The sequence below is a fragment of the Hirundo rustica genome, chromosome 4, assembly GCF_015227805.2.
Source record: "Hirundo rustica isolate bHirRus1 chromosome 4, bHirRus1.pri.v3, whole genome shotgun sequence".
NCBI lineage: Eukaryota > Metazoa > Chordata > Aves > Passeriformes > Hirundinidae > Hirundo > Hirundo rustica.
This window is the reverse complement of record NC_053453.1, coordinates 56,315,748-56,340,990: the sequence shown is the minus strand read 5'-3', so window position 1 is coordinate 56,340,990 and position 25,243 is coordinate 56,315,748. Positions and strand designations below refer to the sequence as shown.

Here is a 25,243-nt window from a genome sequence, read left to right as displayed (position 1 = left end):
TGTTCCTTCTTCCTGGAGACCACCAAAATTATTCAAGAGATTCAGTGATTTCAAGAGAGGTGATGCGTGTGTGTGTGTGCAGAGATACAGCGGCAGATGAGCACAGTTCAGAGCTGGACTGGAGTCCGGTGTCTAAAAAAAGTAGCGTGCACGATCTGATGTTTACGTTGTGCACCACTAGCTGTGCGTGTACAACTTTATACATATTCGTGCCAATGAATAATCTAACTAATAAAAAACATTTTATATCCCATAGCTCGGATTCTATCCTGATTGTGTGTTATAAAGGATCTTTGAATTCCTAGGCCGATGAGTTTGTGTTCCATTTTAGGATTTGGAAGGTGTCTTGTGTACAAGAATGCCAAGTGTACACTGAAGCGTTACACGAATCAGACCTTTGATAAAGTGATGGGGCCAATGCTGGATGCAGCCACCCGGAAACCAATCTGGCGCCATGAGATTTTAGATGCTGATGGTATCTGCTCTCCAGGTAGGTCAAACTGCATGTTCACTCACGGCATGTTCATAGTCAAAGTGGAAATTAATGTTCTGTCAGTATTTCTGGTGCGCTTTGTTTTATGCTTAGTGTTTTGGGAGTTTTTTTGTCTTGAAGATGACAATATTGTGATGGGAATTTTTAAAAAGTTAGTTCCTGAAAGCAGCATGTTACCAGTCATTGGGGGGACTTCTGTACATGAGAAAAGTAGCTTTATATTGAAGTAGAAGAGCGAGTTTTAATAATGTGAATCTACTGAAGCATTAGGAATTGTATTCTTATGGCAAGCTTTTAATATGGTAGTTTTTCCCTGTTTGTCATGTACTGTTGTTTTCTTAAGGATAAAGGTAGATTGCTTATCGTTTTGATTTCATGAATCAAAATCTCCTAGCAAGATGTCAGTTAATGCAGTTGTTTGAGGAAGTAAAACTTTACAGTTTTTACACTTTAGAAAGATGCTTGGAGAGAGATAAGAAAAATAAATAGAAATGTAAAGAAAGGTGTATAACTTTCCAATGGTAATAGATTTGAGAAAGAATCCTCCCGTACTGTCATCCTTTGGTTAGGAAATGTCTTAATAGATCTGCTAAGATCTAGTAAGAAAGGTGTTTTAAAGGGCACTAAACTTAATTCCATTATAGTAACACAATTGGGTCAATTTTGTTCTTTAACACATCACAATGGAGCTTTCAAAGTTAATTAAGAAAAAAAAGGCAAGAATCTTCTGAAGTATTAGAATAGTTAGGACTGGGCTGGACTCCAGACTGAGACTGTTCTCAGCATGTAGGTAAAAACCTATTTGAGATAGCTCATGTGGACGGAAGAGACACGGGCTGAAGTTGAGTGTAATTTAGTGGAGGAGGTGGGAGGTAGATGCTTGGTGTGCAGTTGTATCATTGGGCGTCCTCCTGATCTGGTTCTCAATGTAAACAGCGGGATAAGGGAATGCAGCAGGGAAAAGCTATGTATGACACCAGTATCGATAGAAATATGTAAAGACAAGGAGAGACTGACAGTAGTCTTGCATAGCTCATTGTGGAAGGATGGGCTGTTGCAAATTTAGGTGTGAATTTCTAAAATTTGTCTGTTCAATTATGGCAAAGCGTTCCCTGTTAATTCTGTCCATGCTTAGAGCAGATGACTTCAGAAGCTTTTGTGCAGACTTTAGACCCAGGCTATGTTGAATAGCTGTTCTCATAGTGCACCCAGCATGCGAGCTGTTCTGCTTTGGTTTACCAAAGAAAGCTGGTTTAGTGTTTCCCTTACCATTCAATATTTAGTAAAACAGCAGAGCATACTTCTTGCATGTTCCTCCCACCTTGTCTTCCACCTTTTTCTTTTTTTTTTTTTTTTAAAAAAAAAAAACAACTTAAAATGTATTTCTAACACAGTCAGCTACATTTTCATGGTGCTTTTTCTTCTTGCTCTCTGTAGGTGAAAAAGTAGAAAATAAGCAAGTCCTTGTGAACAAATCTATGCCAACTGTGACCCAGACACCTCTGGAAGGAAGCAGTGTGCCTCAGCAGCCACAGTACAAAGATGTGCCAGTAACGTATGTTGCAATATAACTTCAGAGCTGGGCAAATTACTTGAAGGAAAGGTGTCTGAGAAAATACTCAATTCTAGAAAACTCCCTTTAACTATAACTATATTTGGTTCTTGTTTAATTGAAGATCAAGGAAGTGGCAATATATGAGGAAGCTTTTGCTATCAAGAAGAGCCCATGTGAAAAAAACCCCATACCTTGTCCTTTACAAGTTCAGCTTAATTCTCCCTTAGTTTCTATTGCAGCTCTTAAAATTTTTCTTTTCCAGAAACATGCTCTGGAACTTGTATGTAAATATATATATATATATATTAATATATATATATATAAAAAATAATTTTTCTTCATATATAAGTTCCATAAAGATTACAGTTGTGTCAGGAGCTTACCAAGACACAGATAGTTGTCTGTAACTTGTGTTTGGTTCACAGAACTAAAACCAATGTTTTGACTTCTTTTACTAGCTACAAAGGTGCCACTGATTCTTACATTGAAAAAGTAATGATTTCATCGAATGCAGAGGATGCTTTCTTGATCAAAATGTTGCTGAGGCAAACCAGACGTCCAGAAATTGGAGATAAGTTTAGCAGTCGTCATGGACAGAAAGGTAAAGGACACATTTAATAAAAATAAATTTGTGTTTTATATGCGTACTATACTTACATAATGTATGTTTCCATTGACTTGTTCAGATCTTTCTGATCCCTTTGTGATCCTGTCCTAATAATTCTGGCCAGGTGTAACTGGAGTGAAAGGCTGCCTGCCTGTTGTGAGATGCAGGGCTAACCGCAGTAATCCACATTTCTGTGGTGTCCAGGTTAGGGGATCAGGGCATCCACCCTACAGCAGACCTGTCAGTCAGAAGAGGTGAAATGGGTGCAGAAGGCAGTAGTTACCACAGCTGTTAGCAGATACTCCCTCAAGTTAGTGTGTTACCTATAAGAATAGTCAACACTGCCTTTCTCAGTATATCCAGCTCTCTGCAAGATCACCTGTAATTCCACAGTGTCTTTCCACACACCCACAAAACTGGTTTTTGAAACTCTGTATCCTCAGGAAACACTTCCATTGTTTCTGTTGTTATTAAAACAGAGAAACTCTTCCTATAAGCATTGAAACATTTTTTCTGATTGTATTTTCAAGATGGTTTTGTGGTCTAAAAACACAAAAGCTATTCCCACTGATTTCTGAAGTGATTTGAGAATCAGTACTGTTGAAGTTTTCAAGAGAGTGAAGAGACAGCATTACATACTTGACTTTCCTTATAAAACTGAATCTAGTTCTTGCATTGCAGCCTTATAGGATAGTTATAAGTGAGGGGAGGAAGGCCATTAGCTTCAGAGGCAACCAGAAGGGGTTGAGCACTTGAAATGTTCAACTGCCTCATTCCTCCTTTTCTCAGGGAAAATCCTCCTTCAGGAAGATTTTATGTCGATTCTCTTTGAAATACTTCTCCAGTCTCATACACAATGAAGTTCTGCAGTGCTTAAAAACTTGGGAGCACTGTTAGAGCAATGCCTATTTCTTGATAGAGTTTCAGCTTTGTCTAATTAAACCCTTCTCCTTATAAGTGGTATGCAGTATTTTAGCAGCAAGTTATTATATAACAATGCAGTCAGTACTGTGCAGGACAATTTTTTTATTAGAATTTAAAAAAACCCACCTCCATATTATATTAAAGAAGCTGCTTGGTTAATCATGATAAATATTTATAGGGATTTACCTGAAAAATTTAAGTATGTTACTTTTTTCTTCTACTTTGGGCTCTTAATGTGCACCTATTGGAATAGTTGAACATAATGAACTTTTTTTCATATCCCCCCCGAAAATTAATAAAAACAGTGCTTCACAAATTAGAACCATGAGTGGAAGTGGAAGAATGACAGAAGGAAATAGAATTGTGTCAGCATACAGCAGGCTGCTGTATGGCTTTAGGGTGCAAAGGACCTTCCATATGACAAAATGCACATAAGACATCACACAATGTAGAGCAAGCAACTACCTGTGGAAATCCCATGGTAATCAAAAGTAATATCCTAAATGCTGTGGGAAACTTTGAGGGCACAGTTATGCCTGGCATTGCAGCTGGTTAACAATGGCTGATCACCTTGTATCTGTGCTTGGGACTATAATAATAATAATAAAAAAAATAATAATAATATGCCAAACCCATATATTATTTAGAATGTCCCTTTTAGCTTGATTTTGGAGATAGGAGTGGGAACATTGCAACAGTTGTGTTCCAGAGTTGGCAGGTATGTGCCTTTAGCTGTCCCATGCATCAATCTGTAGTAATAATCCCTTGTGATCAGGGGAGTGATCATATTCCAAGTGATTACATTTTACTAGGACTCATAGCCTGCCTGGAAGTAAACCTCTCAGTTCACTGCTGTGTAGTGAACTGTAGTGCACTATAGAAAAAGATGTTACAGTAAATGGGAGAAAGGAGGAATATGGAGAAGATGCATTTATAGATACTAAGAAAAAAATACTGACAAGAACAGTGCAGTTCACTGTTTTGCAGTTTAACTCTACGATGAGGAAGCCAATACTGACAATAGCAGAACGGGAGCAAAGGCAAGTAAAGGAAAGGGAAAACCTCCTTTGGTAGCTTTATAACATTACATCTGGTATCATCCTCTGACAATCATATCAAAATAATATAGACAATCATGAAACAGAAATCATAATATTAACAGTTCAACTTTTTGTATTGAGAGAATTTTTAATTAGCTCTGAATTTATTCTCTCGTCTTGGTCTGAATGTAGGCAATTACGACTTCAAGTTTAATTTGTGACTCTTAACTTTAAGCCTGCCATAGCGCCATTTCAACATATAATGAGCTTAAACTAGCAAGTACCTTGGTTCAGTGAGAAGGAGAAGAAGCATTTGTCTGTCTACGTTGTCAGTCTTTTTTGTGAAATATATTTATTTTCTAGAAGGAATGCATGAAGATGAGATTTGATTTCATGAAATTACGGTAGTAGTGGGTTTTAAATAAATATGTGCAAAATTAGAGATTGCACAAACCACATCTCCAACTTTTTGATGGTCTTTTTCCTGTATTCCAAATTGATTTGTATTTCAAAGCTGTGCTTTGTCACTGGAGCAGAAGGAAGCAGAGTAAAGGAATTAGAAAGTGTCTGGGATACAACAGATTAAATCTCACAAACCAGCTTTAGCCTTTTGTTACAGAAAAGCCTTTCGTTAAATATGTAGGTAGATTTTGTAGGCCTCTGTAATAATACAGATCTATGTCACTGCCTCTGTATTTGCTGCCTTCTTTGTGTCCTCTCACATGTCAACATGGTATTGGCAAGGGTCACCACTTCTGGCCTGTCCCCCCCACCCTCTTTTCACGCTAGTCTATGTTTTAAGTCCACTCCTTCCAAGCTGCCTGTAGAAGGTTGCTTGTCCTTCAAGGCCTCTCAAAAAGAAGTATATAGGGAGAAGGAAAAAAAAAAACCCCATGTTGTGTTCTGAAATGCAAATATTTTGCTTTATTTTAATATTCATCTTCAAACTGGATGTTGCAGTAAGATCTTTGGGACTGGGACTGTGTCTATAGCCTCTAAAGTCATTAGTGTCTCCCAAATAAATCCTCTTTGGTAGTTACATGTTTATCCTGAACTGCAGGACTTTGTTTTCGCTGTGTTGCATCATATATTTTCCAGAAGGATAAAAACCCTTTTTTTGGTTAATTATTTTGTTGTTTAAATCTTGCATTCTTCAAGCAAAGTCACTTTTCAAAGCACGGAAGGCAAAAGGATTGTTAAGCTAAAGAAGCTTCATCTGAGTTCCATACAAAGTAAATTATTATATTTCCAGATTTCCTCTTGCTTTGCTACAAGTCACAATGAGGAAAAAGTTGGGCTCCTTTGATGTGAAAAAAAGCAATATAACACTTCTCTGAAAGAACATTTCTCAGTCTCTCATGTGAAAAAGGATTAACACCTCCAACAAAGGTCCTGTAGATCACAGAGCTAAGCAGCAGTACTGAACAGTATTCCTGAGGAGTGGAAAAACTGTATTTAAGCAAGAGATTGTTTGAACTGGCAAACAGAAGCTTTTTAATAGCTGAAGATCTAAGATAAAGGATTAAACCTTTCTGAAGTATCTGCACTTAACCAACTCTAAAGACAAGGAAGCAAGTTTAAATTCATGAAAGATGGTCTTTGTTTTCCTAAATGAACCATGTTCTTTAGTGTCAAAACAAAATCCATTCACTGCATTATCAACTACATAAACTTCATGACAATACCACTCATCTACCAAAGTCTGACCTTGCTTACTTTTTGAAATTTTTATTAGTTTGAGCATCTGCCATCTGCTTTCCTAACTTCACAGTGGAGGTCAACTTATCTTTTTCCTTTTAATGGGCACTTGAACAGTACAGATAAGCAGAACATTTAAAATAAAACGTTAGTTTTAAATGGCTACTGGTGTCATTTCCCCCCATGTTGCAAGTCAGAATTAGTACTTTATCTGTAATAGAACATCAGCGGGTTTATAGTAATTAAATGGTTGAAGTGGCATTAAGAAGAATTTGCTCTTAATCGACTGCAGGAATGTGGATGATTAGTAGTTATTAGGCATCAGGGAAGGTAGGGATTTCTTACCATATTTTTATCTTCAGAAATCGAATTTGAGAAAATGTCGGATTGCCATTAAAACGTCCCATACTGGTTTTTCCATTTATTTTTAACAAAACCTCTGATAAGCTTGCTGTCGTAAGAAGAAAATTACAGCATTTTTTATCTCAAGCAGCAAACAGGTAACCTTCTGACCTTTTCAGTAAATCCTCAACTGAACCTCTGAAATTAGGGTGATTTAGCATTTTATGGCACAGAATAAAAATCTCTAATTCTGTTTCCAAATAGTGTATCCTGAAGACACATTTTATTAAGCTCTTGACTCATTCAGCCATGTGTATTTTGTAAAGTTCCTATGGTTATTGTTTTACAATAGCTGCTTCCAGAAGCATTGTAAGGGTTTCAATTAATCAGCTCTTTGTGTGCTTCAGACTATGCAAATTTATCACATCAGACCATTCAGCAGCTCATGGGAAAGCAGTGTACAAACTGTATTGTCTTCTAGCACCTCCTCTCATTTAGAGTGATGTTTTTAATAAGAAAACTAATCAAGTTTACTTATGCATTATTTATCTGTTAATTTTAATTCTGTTCTTTACCTCTTATGTCAAATAGGATGCAGCAAGTGATATGATAGATCAGTGAATGATTCAGTATTGAACAAAGCTTATGTGATGCAGCACTTTTTTCTTCTAGACTTTTTTATGCTTAGTTAGTGAACACAGTATGTAATTAGAGAGTTTTGAAGCAGCTGTACATTTTTTGTTCAGCCTTACTAATTTTTTTAAATCTGTCGCTTGTCCCTAACATACAGCACTTTGTTACAGCTACAACTTTGCTTAATTACGGGATGTTATCTTATTTCTCAAGAGTATTTCCGATCTCTGGCAAAGCTAAAATAGGTGCCTTTCATGGCAGTTTTAGCTCTTTTCCCCCATATCATTAGAATGAGTAAACAAGAGCGTTTAGTAATGCGCTTCTTTTTATCTTGCTGATAGAAACTGGTGCTGCTGCTGCTTCTATTCACGTCGTCTCCTTTGCTCTCTAATGTCCCTCCTGCTGGTAGTAATTAGTTTTCTATATTGGGTTGTTTTGACTTATTTGATGATTTTTTTTTTTTTTTTCATTTGGCATGTGTGTGTATAGAAGGCACCTTATCGTAGCCTGGTGAAAAACTTGCCCATGCTGTTGTGTTCTGTCCCTGCCCCCTTCCCCCTGTGCGCCGAACCGAGCTTTTACAAGTCTGGCGGCGCTCGTGTTTGTCAGCAACCTGTAAAAGCAACCACACGAAAGGTACCAGCTCTGGAAACCTGAGTTTCTCCTGATTAGGAAAAGAAACTCGGACAAAAGTACAGGGGTGAGGGGCTCTTTCTGCTGTCAGTGCCTTGTGGAGGTACATGGGTTTGAGATGCTGTCAGCATTGATGCCGATAGCGTGTGTGGGGCTGGGGGCCATTGTGCATAGTCAGGGGGCTGTCATTTATTGGCTGCCATACAATAGCATTGAAGAACGCTGCCTATGGCTGTTTTATACTTGCATGTTAAACCGCTGTGGATGTCTGATTTAAGGTTATTCGAATTTAAACTGTTACCCTTGCATTAAGCTGCCATGCTTATTAATCCACTTTTTTTTTTTTTCCTTTTCGATATTGTAAAAGAATTTCTTTGCATTTTCACTGATTTTCCTTCTAAGGTGACGTTACAAAATTGATACACAGAAGTTTTTTTTTCTGTAATTTAATTTGTTTTTTCAGTTGAAAAGAAATTAGATGTAACAAGTTGCTAGATGCTTTCTTGCTCAAGCACATAACCATCTTGTTAATCCACATTAAAAAACACATTTAAAAACACATTTATTTTTTTTTCTCTGCAGCCTTTTTTGGTTGTTAATACTTGATTCTGGTCCCAAATGAGACACCAGAATGTATAGGTGAGAGCTATTCAGGCCCACTGCAGTATAGAATTTAGTCTCAAGTTGTTTTGCCCAATTCCAGATGCAGCATATAAAAATTGTGAGAGAAAGGGAAGTGAATGAAACCAAATTATTTCCTGTGTCCTCTATGAATGCTGGGGATCAATTTTCATGTGATGTCTAAATCACTAACAATTAAGAAATATTAACCTCTAATAAGAGTCACAGAGCAAAACAGCCTCCTAGTTTGAGTGTACCTTCTCTATGAATATTGTATGGGGTGTAGTTGAGCAGCTCAAGTTGTGAAATGCAGTTCCTGCTTGAACAGGGTTTGGAACTTGAGGCTTTTTTAAAGCTAGCCTCATCTTCTTTACTGTTTTATTAGCCAGTTGCAAGTGATAATTCTGTTTACATGGACCAATTCACTTGGGCACTTTTTTTGTAACTGTTGGCTTGCCTGGTACTGCTCTGTTTAAAAAAAAAAAAAAAAAAAAAAAAAAAAGCAGTAGTCTCTTAAAGACCTTCTGAAAGCAAGAGATTGCAAAATAAAATTAGGTTTACATTTTGAATGAATTGTAGTTACTTTTAGGAGTAGCATTGTATATAGGAAAGGTGTCTTTCAGCTTTTTTAACAGTTGAATGAACTTTCTTAAAACCTAGGGTAGGAAGAAGCTTCTCTGTCCTCTAAATACACAAAGACACGCTATAGATCTGCTACAGGCTCAGCAACTTCTTAAAATACAGAAGCTTAGAACTGAGCCTTTATAGCTTTCCCTTTTTTTTCTTTTCCCCCCCTTTTTTTTTTCCCCTCTGTAAAACAGAAACTTTATAAATGGCCCAGTGAGCTTCACATTTCTGGATTCTGTCTAAATATTTTGTTTTTAACTTCTAAGCTCATTATGCTGTCTTTGTGTTAACTTGTATTAAAATCTGTCAGCTATGACTGGTCTCATAACCACAGTCAGCGGACCAGAATAAGTTAATTATTTACTTGTGTCACTAGTGCTCTTCATCTAATGAAATGCACAGCTGTGTTAGATCTGCAGTTGGGTGTGTAGGTCCTATTGTTACACAAGTCAGCGGAGGGTAGAAGCCGCTATGATGGAGAGCCCTCAGTTCTTTCTGCTGTTCTGCCTTTCTGTGTCGATTTCATGGATCTTTTATCATTCACTTTCACACAAAACAAACAACACAGTGGCTGTCTGCTATGGGAACCAGCTTGGCATATAAAAGGTTTTCAGAGCCTAAAGTAATTTTAAGTTAGCTAAGATTTAATTCTTGGCTTACAGGTGCCATGAAGTCCAGATGCAACCTAATGCTTTCTTAGATGTAAATGCAAATAAGGCAGAATGTATGCACAATAATGCACATATAATAGAGTGTTTATGTATGAAATTTTAGGACAAAAAAAGCTGTGCAAGGAAAAGATAGTGGGTTGGTTTGAGTTGTTTTTTTTTTGTTGTTTTTATTTTCAGGAAATGATTGCTGCTTGGCAGGGAGGGCTAGAAGGATGTTATTGATTTATCACAGTAGAACAATGAAAATTAGTTTCAATAGGTTTAGAAACTAAATACAACAGCACACACCCCCTTGCCCCATACATTTTTTTTTTTTCTGCTCCCTTCCCCCATACTTAACCATTCTCATTCTATTAACTACTGTCCCATACACCTATCCCTGTCTTGCTTGGACAGTGGAAGAGGAGCTCCCTCCTGAGCAGACGCCGATATCCCCCTGTGAACTGGCTGGTCGGGGGATGCCTTTTTAGGGATGTAACCAGTACCCTCAGTCTTCCAGGAGCCCCCTCCACTCCAGGACTGTTCCCAAAGCATGCTCTGGCACAGTTGCAGCAGGCTGATCTCAAATAGCTTGCAGACTTTTGCAGCTCTAAGGGCTTCTGGAAGAAATTGTCCAGCTGAAACAGTAGCTTTGGTTCAAAGGAGTATGGGCTTAAGCAGCTGCATTTTAGCACCTGAATTTGAATGTTAGATCTCTTGATCATTTATGGCTGCAGTATGTCGATCTGCAGAATTCACTATAGAAAGTTGTGAGGGTTGGAAGGAAAATTTTGAGATGCATGATGGATATTTAAAATGAGTTTTCATGTTTCTGTTTATTCTTTCTGCAATATTTTTAGAGTTTGAAGGGTTTTCTTTGTTTTATATCCAGTACTGATGGAGACTGAAAAAAGCTTCCAAAACTTCTAAAGCGACAATTTTTGTTTGTGGGCTGACAAAATAAAAGCAGTCTGTGGAGTGGATTTCACTTTGTAATTCATTGATAGCAGTCTTTGCTCAGCAGACAGATGTTACCTGAAAAAATCTTTGTTGTTTTTTATTTATTTTCCCCTACTTATCTCTTCTCAGTCCCTGTCAGAGTCTCATTTGATAATGTTTTTATTGACAGTATTTAGCAAAGATCCTTATGATAAATAAATTTCAAATCAGTAAGAATTCTGTATGTCCAAAGACATAATCTATGAGGCCAAATTTTTGAATTTTTTTCTTTCAGGAAATTATAGCATCAGCTTTAAAAACTGGGTCTCTCTTGAGATATTCCTATCTGATTGGAAAGATGTTTCTGGTTGCTTCTGAAAACAAGATCCAAGGTTTTCTTCCCTAATTTGCTAATTTACAAATTACTGGGAGCATTATGTAAGAGTATGCTAATTTTTCCAGTCCTGTCACAAGGGCTCTCTTCTAGTCTGCAGGTTGGGAGTACTGATCATGGTAATGAATCTGGATAAAAAGTGATCCATGAGAAAGAGAGGAAGAGGAAGACACTAAAAAAAATCTGGTGAAGAGCATCAGCCCTGCTGGTGGTTTGCTGTTTTGTGAATTGAAATGTTTTCTCTTCTGCAGGGGTTTGTGGGCTGATTGTTCCTCAGGAGGACATGCCATTTTGTGATACAGGGATCTGCCCGGATATCATCATGAACCCTCACGGCTTCCCGTCGCGTATGACGGTGAGTGGTGCTGCTCGATTCACGAGACGCTGTCCCCCAACAGGGAAAGCGAGGAGCATCAACCACTAGGGACAAAAAAGCTTGAAGCATGATTTCACTGAGAATATTCTCCAGCCATCATGCCATGCACTTGCTCTGCTCTGAATAGTCAGCCCTCTGTTTCACTGTTTTGAAACATCCTACTGTAAAAGGAGCAGGGTTGCAGGCGCTTTGTACATCGTTCTCATTTTATTCTGTATCAAGCTAAGAGGGATGGAACTGAATATTTCACTTGCATCTTCCTTCTCTATTGCCTCTGCTCACTAATCTGGCTGGGGGAGACTGTGAGGTGAAGGTTGGAGAGGAGCTTCAATTATAGATCCAGACCTATAAAACTTCTTAAATTACACACGCCTCCCTGGAACTGAGGCGAGTTGTGCACCTGTGCTGCAGGTTTACTGCCTGCTAAATACCTCACTGCCTGGCCTTTATGTGGGACCTGGACCATAGGAAGGCTTCCTTCACACAGCCTCTGATCTTTCTTTCTTTGTTAATATCTTCCCTTCTGTTCCCCCTGCTACACTGCAGCGAGTCAGTCTCCAAGGCTGTTTCCTACAGCAGAAGGCCACACAGATCCTGCCCATTTTTCAGATAACTGGAAGAAGTGGAACTGCGTTACTTGGGACCTTAAAGGTGTTCCCAGACCCTGTGATGAGCCCAGTTTCCCCCTTCACACAGGAGTGCTCCAGGTTCTTGGGCTTCTTCCACTCCTCCTGTTGCATGCTGTAGCCGGGGCTGCCAGCTGCCTGACTAACTTGTGCTGTGTCCAACCCGGCAGTGTGCCTGTCCTAATGAGCAGGCTGCTAACTCTGCTTTTCCTTCACAGGTAGGAAAGTTGATTGAACTCCTGGCTGGAAAGGCTGGGGTGCTCGATGGCAGATTTCACTATGGGACGGCTTTTGGCGGCAGTAAAGTTAAGGACGTGTGTGAGGATCTTATTCGCCATGGTTATAACTACCTAGGGAAGGACTATGTAACATCTGGGATCACTGGGTGAGAATCTGCTCTTTAGATTTAGGTGTTTCAGGAGAGTGGGGAAATCCTCTTGAGACATACCTGAAAAATCTTCTCGTGTCTCAGAGCTCGGGAACTTTCTCTTGTTTGCAAACTGCTCTGTGAGATTGAGAAAAGAGGCTGAAGAGCGGTGCATATTTTTTTTTCTTAGAAGCCTTTTGCGGTTCCACATTTTAAAAATTGCCAGTGTATGGGTGGCTGTAATGGGAATGGCCCTTGTGGTAAATATGAAAATTTCCTAAGTTTTACTGCCTGGCAAAAAAAGCTAAAATCAAGGCTTTCTTGCTGAGGGATAGAAAAAATTTCAGATTTCTGTCAGCTGAAAGTCTTACATATGCTTGGAATCAGATAAGCATTTTCATGTTGACTTTAATGGTACTGTAAATACGGATTTGGAGGTAAACGTCCGTTCCTTGGGAATATTCTGTGTGTGCTCTTTTTTCCTTTTTTCTTTTTTTTTTTCCTTTCGATTACACAATGTTTCAGTCCGGCATAATACTCTAATCTGCAAACTTCCTGCTGTGTTGATCAGACTGGCTTCTGAGACACAGAGTTCAAAGAACGTAAGATAGTTTAGGAACAGGAAAAGGCCATATGGCTTCACATGCCTGCCTTTCCAAAATGTATCTTAATCCTACCTTTCTGCTATTTTTATTATCCTTCTAGTCCCCTTCTTCTCAAGGAGCAGGTTTAGGTCTCTTTTGCAAGTTTTTTTAATATACTTCTTATTTTAATTGCCTTTCGTAGCAACTTATTCCATATGTTGCTTCTCTTTTTGTTTCAGAGATATGATTTTATTTTCCTTATTCACTCCATATTCCATAAATAATATATCAAGTGTCCTGGTGCTTGAAACACTTCCTGTTGGTATATCATGGTAGCTTTTAAAAAAATCTGACTAATCATGTTTCCTAGGGAGAATAAAATCATCTAGCTCTAAGTATCCCCCGTCCCCAAACTTCAGCTTTGTACTGCCCTATTTGTTTAAGCAAAGCAAATTTTTCCAAGCAAGTTACACAGGCTTAATCTGTTTGTTATGAAATTTGAAGGCAAATTTCATAAGAATGTGAAAGTTTGCATATTTCAAATGTCTAATGAAGTTTTGTTATTTTCTTCAATAGTCAGCTTTTGCATAATGTCAGTAATGACTCTGAAAGGGAGGTATAATCCTGATTGTTTTTACATTGCACATACCTTTTTTTTTAATTTATTTTATTTTTTTTTCCAAACAAATTAGTGGCCATGCTGAGTCTGTCCGTGTTAAATCTGGTCATTCTTAGCGCTGAAGGCGGTAGCCGGGAAACGACTGAGTGCTTTTCACTGCCTGCTTTCTGATCTTTAGGCGCTTACACTCTTCTTGCAGTTGGGGGTGTTTTAAACACAGAAATCTTTAGCCATCCTCCAGCTCACAGAGTAACACCCTCTGTATTGCTCACAGATGTCCTCAAGCCGATGAAGGCACCTAAACACGGTTCTCAAGAGCCCTTTACCCAGCTCATCTGAGCCCCCAGTGCCAGGCAGGGCAGCAAGCTTTGTCCCTGGATGCAGCTGCTGGGCAGTGCTGCTGGGGCAGCTGTGCTGCTGCACAGCCTCTCAAGGAGGCCTTTCACCCATCTGGGCCTTGGGTTGTGCCTCAGGGTGCTGTGCAGGGAGAATTAGTGGATGAGGACACCGTCAGGCTCCTAGTATGCCAGTGCTAAGCAATTCTTGCAAATGCAAATTTCTTAGAGTGCTCCTACAAAAAGGATGTTTTGAGCATCTGTGCTGGGTGTATTTGGTTACATATGTGCTTACCTTTATGAAGGAATGTAAACAGAAATACCCTAAGTCACTTTTCAGGGTCTGACACATTTACAGTCCTTCCTGGCTAGCGATGACACTGTTGAAATACTCCTGTACAGATACAGAGGAGGGACTGACCACAGTACAGCTGAAACTGGTGCCTGCAGCTGTAGCAGCACATCTGCACAACGCAAGACCAGACTTCAGGAGCTTGTTCTTGCTGCAGTGGAGACAGCAGCCTGTGGTGCTGGCAGTATACTGTCCCTGAGTTCAGAAGATTTCCCTGGAAGGGGTTTCAGACTGATTGCCCAGAAAGCCCAAACACATTTTTCTAGGACTCGTTATTTCCAAATTGTTTCACATTTCTTTTGTACATGATGCCCTTGCTTCTCTTAAGGTGGATGTGTGCTAACTGTGGATGGTGTTTTGCTTTGCTTTTTATTCTTTCAGGGAGCCTTTGGAAGCTTATATCTATTTTGGTCCCGTGTATTACCAGAAACTGAAGCACATGGTGTTGGATAAAATGCATGCAAGAGCTCGAGGACCCAGAGCAGTGCTCACCAGGTATTATTACAGGCTAAGCACAAAATTGCTGTGTACACGCAGAAGTGTGCCCAGCTGACTGATCGCTATAAAACAAAGTTTTTTCACCTTGTGATACTTGGCGCAAAATGCTATGAACTGTTATTACAGTGTTGCATACTAAAAATTCTGACAGTAGACCGTGGCAGGAGGTTGTTCTGAAGGTTCAGGTGTGCTCTGTGTGGTTCAAAAACTTGAGTTTGCTTCTCAAACTTCTGCTAGCAGCTGGTAAAAACACCATCTCTGATTCACAGTACACACAGTAGGCCCTTCCTGTCAAATTGCTCGTATCACAGGTATTTTAAGAGGTTTGTTTTTTCTTTAACACTTTTACTTTTACAGAATCAGTTATGAGTAGAAGGAAGAAATTTTTAAGTATGGTCTAATACTTCAACATACTTTGAGAAAGAAACCCTTTGGGGAAATTTAAGCCTCCTGCTTTTACTGGAGCTACTTACTTTTTTCTCCTTAAAGCCAGAGTCTGTTTCTGCTTGCACTCATGTTCAAAGTTTCTGATGTTCCTTGCTCACAAAAAGGAGTTTAGTGGCACAGGCTTTGCTTTGGGGATGTTTCTAAGGGGTCATTTAGTTCACCTCTCTCCGTCACAATAGGGTTATTTACTGAAACTTGCCAGAAAATTAAATTCCAGCTAATCTTGAATATGCTAGCAAAGATTATTCGAAATGTCCTTTGCCAGCCTTTCTGGGCTATTATGTAGACCTTATACCTCACCTTCTGCATGGTGGTACTCTTCTTTTTGGCCAGTCAAATCTCACACTGATTCTGACCATAGAGATCTTTGTACTGTTTTTAAGATGTAAGCACAGTCATGTCTATCCCACCCTTACTCTTCCCTATAGCAAGCATGACTTGTATTCTTTAATCATTTATTTTTATGCCTCTGATTGTGTGAGGATCCACCGCTCTTGCTTTGCCTGGCTGCACAACAGCTCTTAGTAAGTGCAGCTTCTGCCTATTGATGTGCTGTCAGAGAAAGGAGGGCAGGTCTGCTGTACTCGATACAGAGGTGTCTTCCTCTTTGGCTTTTCATTGCTTATTTCCTATGCCTTTTTGCTTTCCAGCTTCACATTGTAAATAGGACACACTTGTGCTTTCCATGGAAATAAATACCAGCAGTTGAACTGGGAACGAAATCATGAAAAGATTTTGTAACTCTTGTCTGAACTTTTTTCATCAACCACATTGAGAAAAGGAGGTGTAGCATAACCACAGCTGCTTGCCTATATGAACATAAATGATATTCCCAAATAATAGGCTATCTGCCCCATTTTCTATTCTTCAGTGTGTTAAGCATTATATTGGTCCTTCACGTGGAAGTGAAAACTCTGTCTTAGCTAACAGTACACAGGATTTACTGGAACTCCTGGCTTATCCAAATCCCTTCAGCTGCCTTTGTATTGCCTCCCCAACTTCTCAGCTGTTTAGAGATAGTGAATTTAAATGAAACCTAAATACCAAGTCAATGTAATGTTTATATGTACGGATGAAGGTTGTGTGATTTCCCCCATCCCTTACTTTCTACAAATTCTTTGTTCAGTCAGTAGCATCATACAATGTAATTAGGGCTCCTTATTTGACTTGCAGGAAAGCTAGTGGATGTTCAATTTATGCTGCCTCTTGACTAGTCTTTCAGGAATTTTCTTTTTTCTCCTCAAATAATTAGACATTTGTTACTGCCGTTGCCTCTGCTGAGAGTCAGCATTGCCAGCTTTCGTATTCGCTATTGTTTTATCGTCCACTGCACTTCTGGAGAGTAGATTGCATCTAACATTCTTTTTTTATTTTAAAAGTAATCCTGTAACAGCGTCCAATGTGGAATTTGGCTGTCGTTGCCTTGAAATGCATTTTATTATATATCAAATGTACCCTAAGTGACAGAGCAAAGCTGTATTTCCATCTGGAATAAGGCAGAATACTTGAGCTTCTTGATCATCACTGATTCTAGCTATTGTTCTGATTAAAACAAGACTTTGCAAAATTGCAAAGCAGCACTCTTTGTCAACATGGTCAAAACCCACCGGGATGTTGCCCCTGGACTGGTACTCGAATGAAATGCAATCCTTAATTTTGATGCCGTGGGTAGTGGACAATTAATCTTTAACGCAGTTCTAGATGTTGTGTTGCCCAGATACCCTGTCCTGCTGAATCTTTTTAAGAGATAAGCTGCTTTTAATTTTTCTTACAAGAGAGCAGTGTGAGCTTTCTGCATGTGTAGTTGTTTTGATGGACACTGTCAGAGCTGCCACCTGTGTGTCTCTGGCCCTGTTACATGTGCCAGGTCCTGTGGTGCTGCAGGGCAGCAAATGGGACAAACACAGCTCAGAGCTCCCCTCTGTGAGCACGGGGTGCCCTCCTCCTTCAGACAGTGTTTTTAAGGTAATGTTCCACTTCTTGGAGATCAGTGTTTCAGCAAACAACTCCATTCAAACTAGTCACTAATTTTCCTTAGCAGGCACAAGGGAGATCTGCTGAGACCATGGGGGTAGACTTATTTCCCCCCTGGCCAGTGAAACAAGGAATAAGGCCATTCAGCTGAACCTACTGTTCTTGCAGAAAATGCAGAATTAGTGCCAATAAATTCTTAATGTGCTTAAAACCACTGAAGTTAATTTTTTATTGGTTTTTTTCCTAAAGTCAACAGTTACATAGAATGATCACTTATTTTTTTTTTTTTATTTAAAGCATCGCTGCATTTTATTTAGCATTTGAGGATTTGAAGAACTTATGTTTTCCCTTAATATTAAAAATACCTCTTTTTAATGATATTCCCAATCTTATTTTCAAGAATCTGCTTAGTTTTCTGCTGTTATATTTAGAATAAAGAAAGAAGTTAGTTGCCATGGGCAACAGCTGCAGCGTATATGTGTATAGTGGAAAAGGGAAAGCACAAATGCTTTGTAAAGTACCGTTTTAACATTTTAAACAACTTTTTGTATGAGGAATTTTAAAAGTCATGCAAGCTGGAAGAAGAATCTAATAATCTTAGGAAGCAGAAGATAGATTCATTTCAAGGGCTCAATCTCAATTTTGAAATTTTTGTTACTTTAGAAAACTACTTTTTAGGTAGGCAGGATTTTATTTTGTTCTCTTTCAATGAGATCATACTGACAGTGGGAGTGAAACTTAACAGCTAAAGGTTCAAGTTGTGGGGTTTTTTTGTTTGGAGAGCTTTTTGGTTTTTTTTAAATGGAATTTCATCTGCCATAAAAATCTTATCCTGTATCTGTTGGAAGACCCACGGCATATCTATGCATGGAGCTGAGGGCCCATAATTTTTCCAGATGTTTTATCCTGCCTTAATTGGGGTGACACTTTATTTGGCCTCACATTTGTATGTTATTTTGTCCTGTAGAATAGCACCAGGTGAGACTTCAGAAAGCAGACTTGTGTATTAAATAATACTATAGAAGGCAGTCCATAAAAACATCTTGGGCACTTCTAGCACTGTAGCAGATGCCTGATTCCTTGGAGGTCCAAACTGCTTTTAAAATCTGCCTCTTAGCACTTCAGAAGAGAAACTGCATTCACCACAGAGTTAGTCTTTTAAAAGAGTATCTGAGCAGTGATGGTGCCATCATCTGGGGAGGGGGCCCTGGGGAGTTTAATCAGGATGTAAACAACTTCTATCTATTCTCCCAGCAGTGGGAAAAACAGAAGGTTATAAGAATGAAAAGGACAATTTGAATTACAAGCAGATTAGTTTTAAGGTTCCAGTGTGGTCAGAGTAAGAGAAACTACTTCCCCCTAAAAACAAATACAACTTGCATCTTGAGAAGATATTTTGGTCTGGTAATTAGGCTTAGTTTTTACATGTTACAAAAGATTATTAGATGTTGAAGGCTTTTATAAATTCTTTCCTGTGATTTGCATCGAGTTGGCAAAATCTTACTTTTATTATCTTTAATAAGCTTAACAAATTCAGTTGTTTGAAATAATAGAAACAAAATATACTCCATGGGTAATGGGTCAGATCTGCCATTGAATATTTTAGGTGGATTACGCTGCTGCAAGTGTCAGAAAAAGCAGATAAATGTGAGGTTTCAGGGAGCAGTGAAGCTCAGCAACTTCTTTTAAATTCCTTCTCTTTCTGGCATGTTTCAGGAAATATACTAAGATGGAAATACTCGTTAAAATGCGTGCAGTATATTAGTGCTGTACGAATTCAGGATTGTTTTTGCTTCATAGTTTGCGCTGATACTTGCAACCTAAGTACTACATCACTGTGCTGGTACATGAGAGTAGAACTGATACTGTAAAATTGCAGAATGACAAACAAGACGTTAAAAGTTTTGATTGTGTCCAACAAAAAAATTGCTTAAGCAGTCTTAATGTTAAATAATATACAGTACCTTATTTTTTTACCTCAAAATCTTTAGTGTATTCTTGATTGCTTTATTAAAATTTTCCTTTAGCACCATAACAACAGGGAGTCTCCCCATACAATAAATAAGAGTTTGACTTGTGTAGAGTAACCTATAGAGCACAAAAATTTGTCTATTAACCATCATACATGAAAAGAATAAACTAGATAAATGTTACTTTAAAAAAACAGCATTTCAATCAGGAGTTAGCAATATGTGTACTACTTGTTTGCTGACTTATTTTGGTATTCTCTCACAGGTCAAAACCATCTTTATTTTAGAAATCAGTCTTAGCTGTAGTTCAGCTGAAACATTAGGTTGATGATTGATTCATTAGCTGCTGAATATTGTTTCATTTTGTTTACTACAAATGATAATGTCTCATCAAGAAGGAGTGCCAAATCTGTGTCCAGATTGTCTTGGATACTTTTTGAAATCTTTTTGTTTTCACTTATTCAGCTGCATTCTGTGAGGTAAAGAGCTGTGGCCTGATGCTGCAGTTGCCACTTACAGAACTGCATCATATTGTGTTTACAGAAGCAACACATTTGTGAGATCAGCAGCTCTGGTTTGTGAAGTCCATCAACCCTGTGTTGTTCCTGCAGTTTAAGATAAGCTTGAGTCATAGAATGTATGTTTTGGAATACTTACTCCCTTTCTCAAATATTTATTTCAAAGGCAACCCACTGAAGGTCGATCCCGTGATGGCGGTTTACGTCTCGGAGAGATGGAACGGGATTGTTTGATAGGTTATGGAGCCAGCATGCTTTTATTGGAGAGACTGATGATTTCAAGTGATGCCTTCGAAGTGGATGTTTGTGGGCAGTGTGGCTTGCTGGGGTACTCTGGATGGTAAGTTGTCAAGTGCCTCTGTGTAACAGAACCTTGCCCTTGGTTGCAATGCTTCTCAGTTTTCAAGAGCTCACAGGTACCAATTAACAATCTCATCATGCACTTTAATCAAAAAGTTCAAAATTGGTATTTGGAAAAATGGTGGCAGGGGATGGTTCTTTATTGTGGTCTGATTGAAGTTAGGACTGAATTGAGTGTGTAGTCAATGGGCCACAGATCTCTCCTGTTTGTGGGGGCACAGGTGTTCTCTTCCACAGCCAGGCTGTTCCCTTCAGTCTGTGTGCTGACCTTCCATCCCACCCTTGCAAGGGATTATCAAGCACCCAATTCCATACATCATCTAAATTTTGAAAAGCAGTGTCAATGTACTTGATGCTTCTGCCAGCAGAAGTGAGGATACTGGCTGGGCTAGTCGCACATCTTCCTGCAACAATCCCATGTTGAACCTCACAAGGCTGAAGAGTGAGAGTGGGCACAGAAGAATAGGAGAAGAAAGCAACATCCCCTGCTTTCTTGTTCTCTAGCTATGGGAGTTCAAAATCCCTGCATTTGATTTTCTTTGGCTGTACCCCTCCCAAATGCCTTTTGCTTTGTAGCTTTGTAAGACAAGGAGTTTCTCCTCAAAGCATCAGGCAAATGCACCGATCCCATGTTGGAGCTTGAGAGACAAGCGGCTGTCGGAAATTCAGCTGGCTTTGCCTGAATGCCTTGTCCCTAGGAAACTTCCTCTCTAGACTGGCTGATGGTCTTGCTGTCTTACTCTGAGATCTAACACAGTGCTGAGTTGGTCTCCTGAAAACAAACTGTTTTTTCATGTAGGGGAAGCATAAAACTGGATGTCAAAGCTGTGTGGAGCTCACCACATGTAACACACATGTAACACACATGTAACTGTCTTTTCTCTCCAGCAGTTTTGAGATGTTAGATTTAAAGTTGTCCTGTAGCATGCTGAAAATACACCACTATCATTAGAAGACAAACAAAATGCTGTTTATAATCTTAGAGATGAGGGAGATGTTTTGCTTTGACCTGGCTTTGTTTTATACAACCAGAAAACAGACTTGTGTGATCAGTAGGAACTTGAGATACAATGTTCTTGTAAGCTTTGCAAAAACAGGTGACCTGAAATCCCATGACTAAGGGAAGAAAAAATAAATGGTAAAGTTCATGTTACAAGTTACTCTAATATTTATGTTGGGGAAAGATGGAGAGTTAAAAGGAGGAGGAGGAGGAAGATTAATTTCTAAACCTCAAAAGACCACAGTTGGAAACTTGCCGCATCTTGGATATCAGCATCAATCTATTGGGAGAGGCAGGAAATTGGACTTTATTCGCTTCAGTGCCTCGAGAGTGATCTTTCCATGATACAACAAAGTAGGAAAGTGAGGTGTTTTCTCAGTTTGTAGATGTGTAAAGGTGACAACTACCCTTTCTGCCCTTGGTCAGACCTTTCTTCTGAAGCGTGTGGCTTCTGGCCAGAAACCAAGCACCACCTTTGTCTGCCCCCAGCAGTAGCAGCAGCTCTGCTCCTGGGGGAGCAGATGTTCAGACTGAGGTGGGTAAACACGTGTAATCTAGAGGAGAGATGAGCCCTTCTCTGGGCATCCTGTTGTGATCAGTGATTTTCAGCTGGGCATGGTCCTGCTGGCTCTTGTGCCATAACTCTTTTTGAGAGTCCTGTTTCTCTTGAGGGTGTGTTCAGTGTATGTAAGAAGGGAAGCTTTTTCTGACCCAGGTCTCTTAAAACTACTGCAATGCAAATAAAAATTGTAGGAAACAGTGTGAAAGGAAGGACATGCCATAAGTCAAAGAACCACTTCTAACTGTGAAAAGCACTACCTTTAAAAAAAACCTCACATGCAGATGCAGCTCAGTTTTTTTTTTTTTCAATAAGACCTTGACTTTCAGAGCAGTCCTTGAAGATTTTCAGAATCCACAGGAAGTAAAAGTCTTCATCCACCTTGAAGAAAATTGGGAATTTGAACTTTAGAAGTAATACTACATTTTATTTTTAAGGTGTTACTAATACATTTCATTTTTTCAAGTGCATTGCAAAGTTTAGTAACTCCTTAAATAATTTTGAAAGAAACTACTGTCTCAGACAGAGCCAGACATTCTTGCAATTTGACTCTGTGAAAAGCTGTCTGACCTGTGAGAGTAATCAATAAGTGAGCTTCTGCTAAATTTTGTACTGTGTCTACCAGTATCTGAAGTAAGTGGCCCTATAATGAGCATCACAGTAGAGACGAGTCATTAAGAGAAACTTCCAAATGGGCCTTTTCAGAGGCTCAGGCATTAATAAGACATTGCTGCAAGAAACCTTTTAGAAACATTGTTTGTGGCTAGCATTAAGGGTGCTTGTCTTATGGAAGATGAGCCCTTCCTCTCAGACAAGGACTAGCCCCTGGGTACATTTTTCTGCAAGACAGTAACAGCAGACCAGGGTTGGGGCCTGAAATGGTATTTTCACAGGGGAAAGGGGCTTCTGTGGCAGTGGCAGTGACAGAATTTGTCCCTATAAAAAATGTGGTTGAAACTTAGTATGATATACTGAGTTTATGCAGATTTTTCCAACTTAGATGTTTCACAGGTACTTAGGAGCCGAACTCCACTGAATGCAATGAGCAAAATTTGGTCCTTTTTTGATGATAAGTTGTTATCTTGATCTCTTTAGTATATGCATTATAAAATACACATGCAGAAACATTTTGTTTCTGGTCCAGATTCGGCTTTGAATGGTACAGTTGCCTTTTTCTGAGTCGGCTGGTGTCAATTCTAATACCAAATTGTCTTTCAAATGCTTGTTTCTGTGATCTCTGTGTGACGGAGTTTTGTGCTTACTGCACCTTTCTGGGTGGTCCCCATCAAGTGCAAAGCAGGCCTGGAATGGTGCAGCTTTGAGCCTGGGTGCAGTGAGTAGTTTGTGCTCCTCAGTCCGTAGGAGCTGTAATCAGATGCCAGACATGTGCTCATAGCAGAGAAGTTGTGTCTCATCAGGCTTCCAGGGCCTGCAAGGAATTCTGTCTTTCCTATAGAGAGCAATTGCTTGCTTGCCATCACTGGAGGATGGCTCCCATGGCTCCACTTCCTCCCACCATAAAATACACCTATCCCTACAAATATGGACTAGGGGAGTAGTTATGAACCTGCATTGACTGTGAGCCTCATTCTGTACCACAAAAGCCTGCAGGAGGTTTGCTAATTCTTCCTTAACTGGATCTTCAAACTGTTATGACTTTATGCTAGAAGTATTAATTTGTAACACAGGAACAAAAAAAAGAGCGTTGTTAGACCATTAGGAAATGCTGAGTCACTCTGTGTTCCCAAACGAGTGGCTTTCTCAACTCTCCAAAACCAGAAAATTGAATATACAGGAGAATGAAGAAATGGGGAGGTTGGAAATGGATTTTGATATGAAATATTTTCTACCACCACTGAATTTGAGTCCCAATACTGTGGAGATGGCTGACTAGCCTATTTATTCCCTATATAGTCAAGGTTATATCTATATGACAAAAAGTCCCTCTCCCTCAGAATTTTAAGATCATTACAGCAAAGAGCACAAAGAATAGGTGTTCAAGCAGTTTTACTGAATTTCTCTGCTGACTAGTTTAAAGGTGTAAGATGAGATGTGCCTCTTTTCTGGAAAGTGTAATAATTTGAGAGAGTATAGGGTTAAATTGCATATAAAAAAACCTTCTTTCTTCCTGACTCTTCTTTTTGTGACATATATAACACAGAAATTTAACCATTTTTTTCAGAAACACTTGGCTTTGTTCACCTTCTTTCCATGCAGTACTGAATTTGTTGACATTTATGTGTGTGCTGAAGAAGCAGAAGTCAGTCCTGTTAGCTCCTGAGCATTGTAATTGCCCTCCTAGAAAAGTGCAGCTTTGGATATTATGCTCCTATTGATTTCAGTCAGATTATTTAAGGACTTAAAGCTGTGACTTAAGAACTGAAATGTGTCTCAAGCATTTGGTGCTTCTAGGACTGTGGCCAGTGTTTAAATGCAGATGGAAAAAACAACAGTGGCTGGTGGCAATTAGGTTTTTTCCAGCAGAAGTAATGGACCAACTCTAACTTTCTTTCTGTTTGTTTCCCTAGGTGCCACTACTGCAAATCATCATGTCACGTGTCTTCTCTGCGCATACCTTATGCCTGTAAACTCTTGTTCCAAGAACTGCAGTCCATGAACATCATACCTAGGCTAAAACTAGCTAAGTACAATGAATGAACAAGATGAAAAAGACCCAAAAAAGTACCTTAAGGAGTTGAAAACCAGCATATCTAACTGGGAGGTTTTTTGGTCAACAGGAATAAACTCTAAAACCTGAGTGAAGGGAGGTGCAAGAGAGTAGGAAATATTTCTTACATATCCTCCTTGTTTTTAAGCTGACATAGAAGAGTCTGACATTGAAATACACTAGGAGCAGTTCTGAAGCCTTGGTTAGTTGTGAGCAGAACATGTGGGAATTGTGGAAAAAGGCCATGGTCCAGCAATGCACTTGCATGACTTCAAAAAATCCCGTGCTGGCATTTGAAAAGGCTGTTGCTGGACTAGGTCTTAAGCAGAGCTAAATACACATCTTATTCCCAGGGTTAAAAATGTTTTCCAAACCACTGTACTAAATGTTTTAAATAATACTGGCTGAATATGTTGATGGTTTTGTAAGGATGGTAAGGCCTTATAAATACCTAAACCATTTTCTGTTCCTAAAGCAGTTTATTAAACCATTAAAATTTTCTGAAGTAGTGTCAATGTTAGAGAAATGAAACTACTTTCTCAAGAGCTTAAGATCAGACATTTTGAGCGAGATTTCAACATACAGATGCATTTGTGTGCCAGCAGTGGTGTGCCTGTACAGGTAATGTTCTCTCAACTAAATGTACACAGTTTCCATGAAGTTCAGGGGAGGAGGTGACTGCATATGTAGCCAGGTGCATCATACAGCACACAGATATCCACTCCATTCCTACTGAGGTTAGCAGATCTGATACTACACTGGCTCAAAGTCCTGAAAAGACAGGATGCAAACACAAAGTAATGATCATTAGCTAGTGTGCTGTCATAGGACTCT

The 25,243-nt window shown here is 39.2% G+C and overlaps 1 protein-coding gene across 3 annotated transcripts in view; it reads left to right on the top strand.

The window, feature by feature from the left end:
* POLR3B (RNA polymerase III subunit B) overlaps positions 1–24,924 on the top strand; it is a 70,369-nt gene extending 45,445 nt beyond the window's left edge. For all 3 annotated transcript variants that reach the window (XM_040062207.1, XM_040062208.2, XM_040062209.2), the window contains exons 21-28: positions 332–490; positions 1,931–2,048; positions 2,507–2,649; positions 11,408–11,511; positions 12,377–12,543; positions 14,797–14,910; positions 19,989–20,162; positions 24,270–24,924. In XM_040062207.1, the coding sequence (XP_039918141.1) occupies positions 332–490; positions 1,931–2,048; positions 2,507–2,649; positions 11,408–11,511; positions 12,377–12,543; positions 14,797–14,910; positions 19,989–20,162; positions 24,270–24,399 (1,109 nt within the window). In that variant the 3' untranslated portion in view covers positions 24,400–24,924. The remainder of the gene's footprint in view (positions 1–331; positions 491–1,930; positions 2,049–2,506; positions 2,650–11,407; positions 11,512–12,376; positions 12,544–14,796; positions 14,911–19,988; positions 20,163–24,269) is intronic.
* Positions 24,925–25,243: the final 319 nt, after the last annotated feature.